The 14,201-nt window shown below is 54.2% G+C and overlaps 1 protein-coding gene across 2 annotated transcripts; it reads right to left on the bottom strand.

The window, feature by feature from the left end:
- Nucleotides 1-1,295: 1,295 nt before the first annotated feature.
- CX3CL1 (C-X3-C motif chemokine ligand 1) lies at nt 1,296-13,316 on the bottom strand. 2 transcript variants are annotated; one of them, XM_055412692.2, is made up of 3 exons: nt 13,132-13,289; nt 6,782-6,902; nt 1,296-4,489 (listed from the first exon to the last, which is right to left on the bottom strand). In XM_055412692.2, exons 1-3 carry the CDS (start codon nt 13,199-13,201, stop codon nt 3,304-3,306), a joined length of 1,377 nt encoding a protein of 458 aa, XP_055268667.2. In that variant the 5' UTR covers nt 13,202-13,289; the 3' UTR covers nt 1,296-3,303. The 2 variants fall into 2 exon arrangements, with proteins under 2 accessions (XP_055268667.2, XP_055268668.2); XM_055412693.2 differs by lacking the exon at nt 6,782-6,902 and having other exon boundaries at nt 13,132-13,316.
- Nucleotides 13,317-14,201: the final 885 nt, after the last annotated feature.

The following is a 14,201-nucleotide window of genomic DNA, read 5'->3' on the forward strand; positions in this document are numbered from 1 at the left end:
CTCCTGGAGTTTGCCCAAACTCATGTCCACTGAGTTGGGGATGCCATCCAACCATCTTGTTCTCCTTCTCACCCTGCCTTCAATCTTTCCCAGCATCAGGGTCTTTTCAGATGAGTCAGTTCTTCACATCAGGAGACTAAAGTATTAGAGCTTCAAGTTCAGCATCAGTCCTTCCAGTGAATATTCAGGACTGATGCAATACTGTACAATAAGCTGGACTTGGCCTTTGGCACGTTGCACAGTTTCCAGTCTCCATAACTGCACAGAGCAGCTCATGATGCCACCTTGGGCACTGGCGGTTCACACTTGAGTCACACCTCTGAGTACCCAAGTCCTTTGAGAAGTAATCCCGCTTTGATCTTTATCTGGACCAGCAGTGAGTTGAGGCAGTAAAGAGGAAAATGTGGCCCAGTTTGCTCCCGTGGGTCACTAGATCCCTAATGGTGATACCAAGGCCCTCAAATGGTGGTTTAGTAGGCCTGGGCAGTGGGAGAGGGCAGGGTGGGGCACTTCATAAGGGAATCTAATTCCTGCCAGGGATGGAAGCTGCTGGAAATCTCTCACCTGATTTTTTTTAAAACTTAAAAATTTTTTAAACTTCTTACAGTGGAGTATAGTTATTAACAGTGTTGTGTTAGTTTCAGGTGTAGAGCGAAGTCTCACCTGATTTTATGCATGCCCAAAGTCACACACCTGGGCAGAGTAGAGCCAGGCTAGAGGCTCAGTCCGGAGAAGGCAATGGCAACCCACTCCAGTACGCTTGCCTGGAAAATCCCATGGACAGAAAAGCCTGGTAGGCTGCGGTCCATGGGGTCGCTAAGGGTCGGACACGACTGAGCGACTTCACTTTCACTTTTCACTTTCATGCATTGGAGAAGGAAATGGCAACCCACTCCAGTGTTCTTGCCTGGAGAATCCCAGGGACGGGGGACCCTGGTGGGCTGCCGTCTGTGGGGTCGCACAGAGTCGGACACGACTGAAGCGACTTAGCAGCAGCAGCAGAGGCTCAGTCGTCCTCACCCCTGTTCCCAGGGCCCCTTCTCCTGCTGCCCCTCTACCCCAGGGGTCTCCAGTGCTTCCCCAGAGAGTCTTTTGTTTGTTTTGGCCACACCGCCCTGTAGCATGCAGGACCCCGGGGCCAGGGATTGAACCAATGTCCTCTGCAGTGGAAGCACAGAGTCATATCCACTGGTCCACTGGAGAAGTCCCACTTCCCCAGAGAGTCTTGGCTCCTCCTTTGTTCCATCTTCCCAGAGGCCCCGGTTGCTGTGTCTGACCCAGGAAAAACAACTATATTGGACCCACAAGACTTTTCAATTTTATTAGTAAAATACAAAATGGCACAGACATTGGCGATAGGGTTGGAAAAGCAAAAGGATCAACCAACTCCTTCCAAAACCCTCCCCAAATTGTCTTTCTCCCTGTCCTTCTCCAGAGGACCTCACGAAGTCTGTGGAAGGGGGACCTGTTCCCCAGCTGCATTGTCACAGGTGGGAGCCCTGTCACAGGGGCCCCATCCCTTGAAGGCTCCCCATCAAGAAGAACCCAAAAAGTGCATTCAGATCTGCTGTCCTCCTCTCTGAGTGGTCAGAGAGTGCCCCCAACCCGAGCCAGGCCGTCACAGGCATGGAGGAGGGCCAGACAGACAGGCAAAGCCAGCTTCCCTCTCTCTGTGGACCAGAACCACGCATGCACTCTCTCAGCATCTGTCTGCAAAGGAGCATGCCACCTGTACATGGAGGAGCCTAGCCCCTGGGAGGCTCCTCTGGTGGGGTGCAAAGAATACCTTCAGAGGGAGGTGGGGAGCTGCCACCAGAGACCCTGAGGGGTGGGACTTGCAGGTCCGGCTCTGATGGTGGGGAGCTGCCCAGTCCAGAGAGCCTTCAGCCCCACCCAGGCCTGCCTGAGTCTTCAGTGCCTAAAAGGGAACCTCTGACATCATGCCCACAACTTCCCCTCCCCTGCCTGTCCCTCCCTACAGGACAGAGTCCCTTTCAGAAATGAACATGGGAACCTCTGGTTTCCATGGTGGATTCTGATCTCATGGAAAACATCATGGAAATTCCTGGTCCTGCCTGCGGTGGGGGCGAAGGGGAGGCAGGAAGAGCTCAGAGTGCAGAGGACAGTGTTTTCAAGGAGTGAAAGGTGGAAGAGGAACCCAGGCCACGGGAAAGAAAGAGAAAACGCTGGACCTGGGTCCCTCATGAAGGAGTGGAGGAGGAAGGGGTGTGGCTACTGCCTGCAGCGGCTCCCTGGCTCCTTTCTTGGAGCCTACAGGCCTCCGCTCCTCCTATAGCCTGTCACTTGTGACCTGGTAGGCTGTCACAAGTTGCCGGGGTGGGGGTGCGGGGGGCAGGACCTCCTGGTCACAGCATCCATGGACGTGCCTGTGTCATGGATGGTTGAGAGCATCTCTACTGCTGAAGGTTGAGAAGTTGCACCCAGGGTCTGCAGAAAGGGGTCTCTGGCTCAACTAGTGATGCCTGACAGGAATAGAGGCTATTGCCAGATATCTACCATCCCTCTTCCCTTTCACAGATGAGACACCAGGGGGATGAATGTCTTGATGGACTGGTAAGGGCCTGGGACTAAACTCCCAGCCTTCACATTCATAGGCAATGTTCCTTCATAGATGCGGAGCTTGGGGGTGGGGGGTGGGGGTTGGGGGGTGGTGAGGGTGGAATCAAAGCCAGCAGATTACTTCATCTCTCGTTCCCAAAATGCCTGCCCAAGGGCAGAGCCTTTGCTGGGAGCAGTCCCAGGAAACACCACACTAACCTCATGCAAGAAAAGACAGGTCCCCGCCTGGGGCGTGGGGTCTGTACAGGGACATGGAAAACTAGCACCGCAGGTGGCCGGGGTGGCTGGCGACCACAGCAGGACCAAGAGACGATGAGGTCAGAGGGAGTGGGCAGAAGAGGCCTGACCTGAGGCTCATTTTCGAGACGGGATGACTGCGGTAACACAGGTGGAGTGGGTCAAAGGGGCTGGGCGATCAGTAAATAATTGTTCACGTGGGCTGGCATGGTATGTAAGGGACCCTCTAACCAGCCAACAGCAGAGGGGTGCTTTTTGTCTTGGGACATTGGAGTGAGCTGGGGAGGCCACCTGCTCTGTCCACAGTAGGTCATGATTGGTCAAGGGTGGCCTCCAAGAGCTGGGAGCAGACCCACCCAGATGACCCTGCCTCCTTGCTCCAATCATCCCAGCTTGGGCCAGGCCCTTGGGTGAGGGTGAGTGTGAGGATGGGGGACCCCAGGCCGCTGAGTTGAATGACTGGATGGACGCAGGCAGGAGGGGAGCTCACACTGGCACCAGGACGTACGAGTTACTGCCACAGCTCCGGGGTACGTAGCAGATCCCTTCCACCACATCCCCCACTGTCTTGCGGGGGCAGCTCTGCAGTCTCTGGTAGGCAAACATGGCCACCCCCAGGCAGAAGAGGAGACCAAGGAAGGCCAACAGCCCTACAGCCTGCCTTCGCGTGGCCACCTGGGAGTCGGGGATGGACGTCATGAGGATGCCCAGACTCCGGGGGCCTGCGGTGGTGAGAATGGGCTCTTTGGCCTTAGGGAGCTCCTCAGTCTTGGGGGCCCAGCTGCCTGAGGCCAGTGCATCCATGCTAGGGCTCCCTTCAGAGGATAGAGTGATGTTGAAGACACTGGACACGGTGGCCAACCCCAGGAAGGCATCCGTGTGAGCTGAAGAGCGACTCGTTTCTTTGGACCCTAGAGAGTTCTTTGATGAGTCCTGTACCTTGATTCCCACAGTTAGGCTTCCAGGCCCAGTGCTGTCCTCTAAGACAGTGTGGGAAAGAGTCGGGGCCGGGGTGGAGGGGAACCAGGTGGGGAAGGTCTCGGTGGGGAGGGCCTGGGTGGGGAGGGTCTGGGTGGAGGGGGCCTGGGTGGAGGGGACTGGGGTGAGGAGGGTCTGGGTGGGGAGGGTCTGGGTGGAGGGGGTCTGGGTGGAGGGGACTGTGGTGGGGAGGGTCTGGGTGGGGGGGACTGCGGTGGGGAGGGTCTGGGTGGAGAAGGTCTGGGTGGAGGGGGCCTGGGTGGAGACGGCCTCAGAGGCTCTCCCCTCAGTCCAGAGGCCTGCCCCAGGTTGGTCAGCAGCAGAACTCTGCCAAGACGTGGCGGTGGTGACGGCAGCCTTGTTGAAAAGCTCAGTTTTCTGAGTCCCTCCATCTGGAGCTTTTGAAGTGGAGGAGGACCTGGTCCCCATGGAACCAGCCACTCCTGGCGAAGTCCCCAAGGCACTCTCTGCCCCCAGACCACTGCTTTCGCCCGTGAAGTTCACCTCTGAGGCAGCAGACCAGTACATCTCCCCGGCGCCCAGGGTGGTCCTGGGCTCACCCTCACCGATTTGCCTCTCGAATGTGCCGCTCTTTTGAGTCACAGCAGCCTTGTGGTCTAGTTGCTTCATGACATCCTGGACCCATTTCTCCTTTGGGTCAGCACAGAGTGATTTACCCTTCACAGTCTTCAGGCTACAAGGAAGGAAGACAAGGGAGCCAGTGATGCTTAGACGCCATGTGGAGTAGGAGCATCACACAAAATCTCAGTAGGTGAGCCAACCTGGCTCAAAATCAAGTCCCCACCACTTACTAGCTGTGAGCTATGAGTTTCTTAACCAGGGCAGCTCAGCTTACAGAACTTCTGTGTTCTCACTTGAGAACTGGAAAGAGAGTCCTGTCTTCTGCAGTGTGACCAACCATCCCAGAAAATCTGGGACTGAAGGGGTCTTTTTGTGAAAATTCCGGCAAACCAGGACAAGTTGGTCACCCGCTTCTGTGTTATTGTAAAAAATGAAAAGGATGTAAAGCACCTGGTTCAGAGTGCGTGCGTGAGAACTTAGTCGCTCAGTCATGTCCAACTCTGTGCGACCCCATGGACTGATACACACCAGGCTCCTCTGTTCATGGAATTTTCCAGGCAAGAGTACTGGAGTGGGTTGCCATTTCCTACTCCAGGGGATCTTCCTGACCAGAAAGATAATAAAAATGTAAGTCATAATGTCATGTGAAGACGGGGGCTCTTCGCTGTGAGTTTTCTGATTGGGAGATACCCCAAGTGTTCTCTGCCACCAGCTGTGTGACTGGCAAGCTTGGTGGTGGAAAACACTCAATGTCATAACCTCCTCTTCCTCCTTTCCTTCAGCTGAAGGCTGCCCTCTGGGCCTCTCTCCTCTCCTAGAGTGTATCCTCAGGCTTCAAGGGACCCTAGGGTGCTACAACCCTCTATATGGTGGCCCTGATGGGACCCTGAAAGTGACATGTGAGTGAAAGTGTCAGTCACTCAGTCATGTCTGACTCTGTGACCCCATGCACTGTAGCCTGCCAGGATCCTCTCTGTCCATGGAATTCTCTAGGCACGAATACTGGAGTGGGTTGCCATTCATATCTCCAGGGGATCTTCCCAACCCAGGAATCAAACCCAGGTCTCCTGGATTTCAGGCAGATTCTGTACCGTCTGAGCCATCAGGGAAGCTCAAAAAATACTGGAGTGGGTAGCTATTCCTTTCTTCAGGACCCTGAGTTCCATCCAAATCTTGAGCTTCCTTTGAAGCCTGCGTGTGGCTTAGTACCAAGACCACAGCTCAAAGCTGGCTGGGACCCGTGCTCCACACCCTGGCCTGTGCTGGAAATTTTGTCTGGTTAAACTTCATACCCTTTCTGCAAGATGGCTACTACATACATCCCCATTTTACAGATTAGAAAACTGAGGCTTAGAGGGGTAATATAAATGTGCCTGTCTCTAATAGGCTAGGAAGCCAGAGAGGTCCAGAAAGCGAGCATGACCCTGAAGGACCCACAGGCGCAGTGCTGTCCCAGCGCTGTCATCCCCTCTCTGGAGCATCCCACTTCCCCTTCGCCTACAAAAGAGAAGCAAACATATAGGGTAGTGTGGGGGAAGTGAGGTTTGACAGGTGAGCAGAGAGGTCAGGCTGTAGCGCACTTGCCCTCTTAGTAATCAGTGGGAGGAAGTACAATTTTCTTTAGCTGGGCCCCTGCTTCAAACAGGCTGTTTCCTGTTGCCAGGAGTCAGGGTCTGGCTGAGACTGCTTTAGGACCCAAAGGTCAGTCCTGGGGAAAGGCCTCAAGGCTGGGCAACTGGGCAGTACCCAAGAGGGACCCCAACGGAGCAAGCAGCCAAGATGGCCAGGAGTCCCAACACCCAGAGGGGAAGCTGGCTTGGCTTGACCCCTCTCGGAAGTCTGAAGTCTGGGAGGGATTCTGTTTCCTTATCTGTTCAATGGAGATAATAACCTTGGCCTCGCCTATTGTCAGCAGCTTCCAGGCACACTGCCAAGAGCCTTAGTTTCACTATCTCCTTTCATTCTCCTCGAAACTACCCATTTTAACAGATAAGGAAAGCAGAGCCCAGAGGGTAGATAAGATCACTAGGGCCACCCAGACTGTAAGTGGTAAAGGCAGCATTCACACCGGATCTGCTGGCATCTAGAGCCTGCACTTTCAGAACACCATGCTTTTCCTCTCCCATGAAACCCAGCAGGTTCCAGCGCTGCATAAAACACCCTTTAGCCCAGTAGGAATTACCACTCCGGGTGGCTTCTCCAGGACATTCAGGAAAGCCACGGATCATGTTTGCTCAGGGCATGGATATTAAGGTCAGTGAGGAGGCCAGCAGGTCAGGAGGAAGAGGAACACTTGCTGAAAGCCCTTGGCCAGGAGCCCAGTTTGGGGTGATAGGATGTGGACGTGGATTAGCAGAGACCAGGGGCCTGAAAGGAATGCAGAGGCCAAGAGGGCAGTACCTACATGACAGCTCCATCATTGCAGGACTCCCGATTTCGTTGGTAGCCGACTAGACGAGACACGGAAATCTTCTGGATCATTTTGTTGCAGGAGAAGTTACACTTGTTCACACCGTGTTGCTGTCCTGACCCCACAGAGGCCACCAGTCAGCCGGACTGTCCGTGGACATCTGGCTTCCCAGCCCCATGCCAGCTTGTCCCAGCCGCACCCTCCTAGCCAGAACCAATGCCCCACACCCTTGACCTCAGCCCCCTGTCCCCGGCCAAACCTCTCTAGGCCTCAGTTTCCCCCCCTGTAAAATAAGGACAGCAATAGAATCTACCTCACAGGGTTGTTGTAAGGATGGAGGAAAATGAATTCTTATAAAGCTCTTATTGTCTGGCACATCTTAATTTTAAAATTCAGTCCCTGGAGTGGGTTCACAAGGGGAGAGGAGTGTGAAACTGACAAGGATTTATCTGAGGTTACACAGCCAGCAAGTGACGGATCAGGCTCTCCTGCCAGGCCTGGCTCCCGGCCCTTCTGAACCTGTGAGGCTGCCATTCCCCCCACCATGCTCTTACTCTAGTAAGTCACCTGCTCAACTCTCACCCCCTCGCATCAGGATCCCATCCTTCCATCTCAGCCTGATCCATTTCCACAGCTTCTGAGACACCCCTAGATCTCTGTCCATTCACATCCCGTGTATTCCCTGTATACATTCTGGCCACCAGCAACTACCGTAATGACACATATATGCCCAGCAAAAAAAAAAAAAAAAAAAACCACATAAAGGCATATATGCCACCAGGCCGACGTAGCAGATAAAAAAGTTTAAATATATACCAATAACCACCTTCTAAGCAGTGTGCTGAGTAGACAATCCTTTGTTCTGCCATTAAGAGCCAGGATGAGGGTTTCCCTGGTGGCTCAGTGGTAAAGAATCTACCTGCCAATGCAGGAGCCACAGGTTCAATCCCTGATCAGGGAAGATCCCAGATATTGTGGAGCAACTAAGCCTGCACAGTAAAACTATTGAGCCAATGCCCTACAGCCGGGGGGGCGCAACTACTGAGTCTGAGTGCCCTCTGGCCTGTGCTCAGCAACAAGAGAAGCCACCGAAATGAGAAGCCTGAGCCCCACAACAAGAGAGTGGCCCCTGATCACCTCAGCTAGAGAAGGCATAGTGCAGCAAAGAAGACCCAGCACAGCCAAACAGTGAATACAGAAATTTAAAAACTGTCTATAGAAAAAGCCAGGATGAGTTGGGAAGCAGCTCCTGAGAGGAACCAAATGGGCCATTTGGATTCCCAAGACAAGCTGGGGGAGCAGGAATAGGGAGGAGGGATAGAGATGGGGTTGTGCATGGGGTGGGGGCAGAATGGGATAGGCGGGGCCTTAAGATGGCTGGGTCCCACGTGGAGTCAGCCAGAAACCCCAGGACAGAACGACGGTGACTCAACAGACAGTTGAGAACCCAGATATTTTATATAAACATTCAAAGTGGTTTGCACTGCATCTCTACCTTCCCCGAAAATCTCCAGCAAAATTTACTCTGCTTTGTATAAGTTCGAGAAGGGCAGGGCAAAAAATGAAGAGCTTGAGTTTCTGATCGGAGTCAAGGTCGTTTGCAGCTGAAGCAAGACCTCAGAGGGTTTTGAAAAATCTAGAGGTTAGGACTTCCAGGGCAGTGGAGCCAAGAGAACAAACTTATTTTATTTCTGCAGAGCTTGGGTGGTCCCCAGTGATCCCCGGGGTTCCACCAAAACACACATCACTCTTGCACAAATACTTAATGCACATGGACACACAAACCAAATATGCTCCGCCTTCCCAAATACACGCGTGCACGCACACCTTCTAAAATCTGCCTCCCCTTCTCTCATCACGCCCCCTGCTTCAGCTCACCCTGCCTTGTGGGGAGTAGGGGGAGTCAGGGCTTGCAAGTTCAGGGCCAAGCCATCAGGGGGCATCACTAGTAGCCCCCGAGGTGGGCAGGGGGCTCCCCGCAGCTGGTCCCTGAGTCACCAGCTGCCCTTTCTCTCTGAGGAACCAGGATGTGAAAATTTCCCTGCTGCCTTATCACCCTACTTTCCCCGCAGCGGGACCTCAGAATGACTCAGCAGCAGCCTCCCCGGGTCCTGCTGAGCAGAGTCAAGAGTCAGTCCTCTGGACTGGAGTGGCAGGTGACTTTCGGGGGGAATCCCCAGAAAAATGGTGCCCCTGATGACCTGGAACCAGGGGGAGGCTGCCCAGTGGGCAGAAGGGACAAACTAGGGAAGCTCAGTGCCCTCTTCTGACTCTACATCCACTATGCCCACCTCTAGGGCTTAATGAGCCACAAAGGCAGCCTGTCTCACAGTCCCCACACTCTGCCACGGTGCTTTGGCCAGGTTCTCGTCTTGCTTTAGCCTGGGGAGGTGGTATAACAAACTGAGCGGGCTTTCCTTCTAGGAACTGAAGTTTTCTTTTCTGTAACTGGGGATAATGTCTCAACCAGCCAGTCATCTATTAACTGTCGTGTGAATGCGGGAGGACAGGGGCCTTGATGTCTTGGTGTCACAGTGTTTCTCATCATCAAGCATAAGGTGGGTATAAATATTCATTGAATGAAATAATGTCTCAGTCTACTTGTCCCTCCACCCACTTCCCTACCCGTCTATCCATCCACCCGTTTATCTGCCCCCTCTTGTCAATCTGCTCCCCATTCCCAGCCACCCACCTGTCTGCCTCCCACCCATCCCTACTCACTCCATTCCATCAATCTGCCCGTGCCCCACTCACTGACCGACCACCTGCCCACCTAGGCATCCTCCACCCCTTCACCCACCCATCCCTCCCTCTCTCTCCAGCCCACTCACACATCCTTCGTCCATCCATCCAATCCCTGAGTCAGCCAACATCTGTTTGAGTTACTTTTGAGTATCTACAAAGACCCAGGCCCTCTTGTCCTTAACTCTGAACTCCTTCTCCCAGAGGTGCTGATGCTGAGCTCGGAGAGAGTACCTCAATCCCAATAAATGCCATCAGATCACCATGTTCACTCGGTCAGCCAACAAATGCTAACTTGCCTCTGGCCAAGCCCTGTGAGGAGTAAAGGGATGAAGAAGGCCCATCTCAGCCTCAGAAGTCTCTCAACCTGATGGACGGCTAAGACAGAACCACAGAGTATCAGAACTTTTCTTAGTAGACCACCTATGGTGTATTGGACCCTACGCTCAGCCCACACACATCTGCTGTCATTAATTCCTGCAAAAAGATCACTTTCATCCTCATTTTAAAGAAGTGGAAGCTGAGAATCAGAGAGGTTTAATGACTCTCCCAAGGCCACACAGCTGCTTAGTGGCAAATCCGGTTTTCCTCCCAGCCCCTAAGACAGTCCGCTATTCTAGGCTGCCTTAAATGCCAAGAAAAAACACCATGTTCCAGAACAGACCTCAGAGAAGCCACGGTTTACATGAAGGAGAGACCACCTCCAACTACAAGTGATCAGAGGTTTCTTGGAGGAAGTGTACGTTAGGCTGGAGCTCAAGGACTTTTCGGAGGGTTATAGGCAGGAAAAGATGGAAATATTCTGGGTCTCTGGGTTTTTGGGTGATGGAGAGAGAGCTTGAGCCGTTGCTCAGCTGTGTGTCTCAGACGAGTCACTCAGGTTCTCTGAGCCTCCCTTCTCTGTAAAATGGACATGATAATAAATGCCTCATGGGATGGTTATAAGAATAATACCTGGACCCTTAGAGCAGGGTTTTCTCAACAGCAAACACCAGTGACATTTTGGACCACGTGATTCTTTGGTGTGGAGGCTGTTCTGTGTACCGTAGGATGTTTGGCATCACCCCTGGCCTCAATGCACCAGATGCCTGAGTACCTCCCAACCAAAACGTAACAACCAAAAATGCGGCCAGAAATTGCCAAATGTCTCCTTGGGGGCCAACTCCAGCACTGAGGACCCCTGCCCTAGAGATACCCACATGTTTCTCTCCCCTGCCTCCCTCAATGTCCCCTTCTCGACTCCCTACATAAAATCTCAACATCTTCCACACCACCCTTTGATCCCTGTTTTTTTTTAATCACAGCATTTTTTTTTCCTTCTAACAGACCAAATCCTTTCCTAATTCGTTTTGAGTATTATCTGTCTTTTCCAGTTGATATTTAGCAACCCCAACGCTGGGATCACTGGCAGTTTTATTCACTGATGTGGCCCCAGCACCTAGAATTGTACCTGGCACATAGTAGGTGCTTATCTACCAAATGAATCAACAAAATGCACAAGCCACTTTGTACATGTAAAATCCCAACCAACAGGAAATAGAGGAATTTTTAATTTAGATTCGACCCAGGCCTGGATCTGACACTCTCGATTTATCCTCCTCTGCCTTTCCCACCCACCCCTACTGCTAATCAGGGGGAGTAGACGACAGCAGCTTAATTTAGTTTTTTTTTCCCTCTTTCTTGTCAGAGCTTGAGTGGGAGTGAATGCGTCAGTGCTCAGGGAGGAAAATTCTCTGTTCTGACTTGTATCTGCAGGTTTGTTATATAAAGCAGAGGAGCCTCCTGCCTGACACAGCCCCGCAAACCCACATTTGGGAACTGACGCAGCCACCCTGCACCAGCCAGGGCAGTAGCCACAAAGTCCCCAGCTTCCCCTCCCTCCCGGCCTCTCCGGCTTGTGATCCAATCCCTAAGTCCTGTAGGGGCTCCCAGGTGGTCTCGCTGAGCCACACATGTCAGCGTGGCTAAGAACTTCCAAGATGAACCTGGCCAAATGCCCAGTTGTAAAGCAGGAGAGATGGAGTCTCAGAAAGGTTGGAATAATGGGAATATCTCCCAGCAAAACCAGTGGCCAAGATTACGGTGGGCCAAAATCTCAACATCTTCCACACCACCCTTTGTTGACTATGGTTTTGAAGTCTCAGGCTCCTGGATAGAGCTTCCAGAGTGCCCCCCACCCAGGATCCCTCCTCCATCCTAGCAGAGAAGACCCCCCCCACCAACCCAGCTTAGTAGAAGCGATCCTTCTCTTTCTCTCACTTGCAAAGTGTCCTCAGCCTCACCACGCACATATAGGCAATAGCTACATTTAAAGGTGCAGCAGCTGGGACCAAAGAAGGCAATACCGTACTCAGGGTCACAGCTATGGCCAAGCAACCTTCACCTGACTCCTCATCTTCCAGTCCTCACTGTCCCCATGCACCTCAGGGCTCAGGGGTTCAAGCCCAGGAAGCAGGAAGGCCAGTAGCGCTTGGCCTGCACCATCTCCACTCACCTGTTTTCTGCCCCACCGGTGGCTTTTCCCCAGAGGGACTCGGGGGACAGTGCGCTCCATGGAGTCCTGGAAGCCAAAGACTGGTGCCCATTTTCCCAGACTGGCTGTGTGCCCTAAGGCAGCCTCCCGCCCTCTCTGAGCCTCAATCTGCCAGATGGCCTGGGTATTCCCAGAGGATAGGACTGACTCAAACAGCTTTTGAAGGCAGTGAGATCCACAGAAGCAGGCACGTGCATCCACGCTCCCTCCTGTCCCCACTCTTACCCTCTTCTGTCCTACTTGCTGGCTGTGTATCTTCAGGTCAATTTCTCACCCTCCTTGGGCCTCCATCTTACTCATGTTGGGTGGGATCGATACATCATGCCCTCCCAGGTCCCAGGCTCCAGAAAGCAAGTGACTGAAGGTGAAAACATTTTCTAAACTGTGCTTTGGGGGAGAAAGACAGTACCCTGGTGGCGGGGGGGAGGGGACAGACGTGGGCAGGGGGACTGGGGGCTAGACCAGAGGCACAGTGATGAGCCTAATTCATGAGCTGCAATGACCATGACCTCCACTGGTCCTGGGCCCCTTCTAGGGAGGCCTTGAATTCGGGCAGGAGAAAGTCCCAACTGTGGCCTGGCCTGGGGCCAAGCCGAGACTACGGGAATCAGGATCGAGGGTTACATATTAACCCCAGACAGGGAGATGAGCCCACAGTCTGCCAGGGCTCCATCCGAGTGCCCACCGAGAGCCTCCTCAGGCTTCCCACCACCCCCACTCTCCCGGCACCCCACACCTGGCATCATCTGCTGCCCACACCACCTTCCTGCACTGCCAAGTGGTCGCCACCTTGCTTACTGGGCCAGGCAGGGACAGTCTCCGGTGAGAGTGAATTTTTCCAGCCGGAGGGCAGACCACACAACCAGAGAGGTGCCCACCGCATCCCCCCACCCCCACCCCCGCACCCAGCTCCTACCTCCCCCACCCGGCATATATGTCAAGAAGGGGCTGCCAGGGATTTCAGCCTTACCCGGGGAAGGTTCTGGGGGCCCTGATGTCAGGCTTGAGGGGCAGAAGTGGGGCTAGGGGCTCCCCTTAGCCCACTCATGCCTGAGTCCACCCCACTCACCGGCTAGCAGCGCAACCAAATGGCAGAGGACAGCCAAGCAGAGCAGCCACGAGAGAGGCGGAAGACCCATGGCTGGGGCGGGTGGGGGTCCAGGGCCACCAGGCAGGTGGCAGGGTCCCTTGTCGAAGCTCAGCTCTTGTCCCCTGGCCGCCTGAGCTCTGCTGCGATTTATAATGGGGCTCCTCTGCCTCCGCCTCCGCCTCCAACCCCCGCAGGCAGCAGGCAGGCGGTGGGAGGGGAGAGGAAGGGAGCGTGTGCAGCAACTGGATTCCTCAGGATGTTGCCAAGGAAGCGAGCGAGCAGCTCCCTGGCTCTGGATGAGCAGCTCGTCATGGGGGGACTGGGCTGGCTCCTCATATGGGGACCTGCCTGGGAGGCTAGACCAGGGTTCAAAGGGCTTCCTCTCCTCCCATCTGCTGAGGCCGCCTTCCTACTGGGAGCTGGCACATGTCCTAGTGTCTGAGCTGGGGCCCTAGCTCCTAAGTGGGCAGAAAACAAAAGGACAGAGGATTGGAGAGTGCCGGCGGCAGGCAGGCAAGCCAGGAGGACTCGAGGGTCCCGCCATCTGGGGTCTGATACAGTCTCCCCTGGTCTGGGAGGGAGCTCTCTGATGCCAGAAAGGACCTCTAACCCTTACCTCTCAACGCCCAAGCACCTGGGGGACCCTGTTCATCAAGGTGTTCCCCAAGCAGCATGGAACTTGGCAAACAGTAGGGGCTCAATACAGCAAAATCCTGTGGAAAGAAAGAGCCAGCCCCACTTCACAGGGGCAGATGGGGAAACTGAAGCCCTGAGAGGCGGCCAAGTCATCCACAGAGAGCATCAGAGAGGAGACCCCACCTCCGCCGCCACAGAGAAGAGCAGGCAGGCCCAGGGGGTGGGCAGTTCAGGACACAGCAAAGAGCCCCGGCTTCCCCACCTCCGGCCCCACCATCTCCTTTCCCCTTCTGCACTCTCCTCATCTCCCCCCTCCCATCACCCACCCACCCGCTGTGAGCCCAGGGGAAACTCATGGCTGTCACCCCTGGTAACTCGGGGCCTCTCGGGTGGTCCTTAACTCGGCAGCATGC

The sequence above is a fragment of the Moschus berezovskii genome, chromosome 22 (assembly GCF_049115385.1).
Source record: "Moschus berezovskii isolate FMDL1 chromosome 22, NW_MosBer_1.0, whole genome shotgun sequence".
Lineage (NCBI taxonomy): Eukaryota > Metazoa > Chordata > Mammalia > Artiodactyla > Moschidae > Moschus > Moschus berezovskii.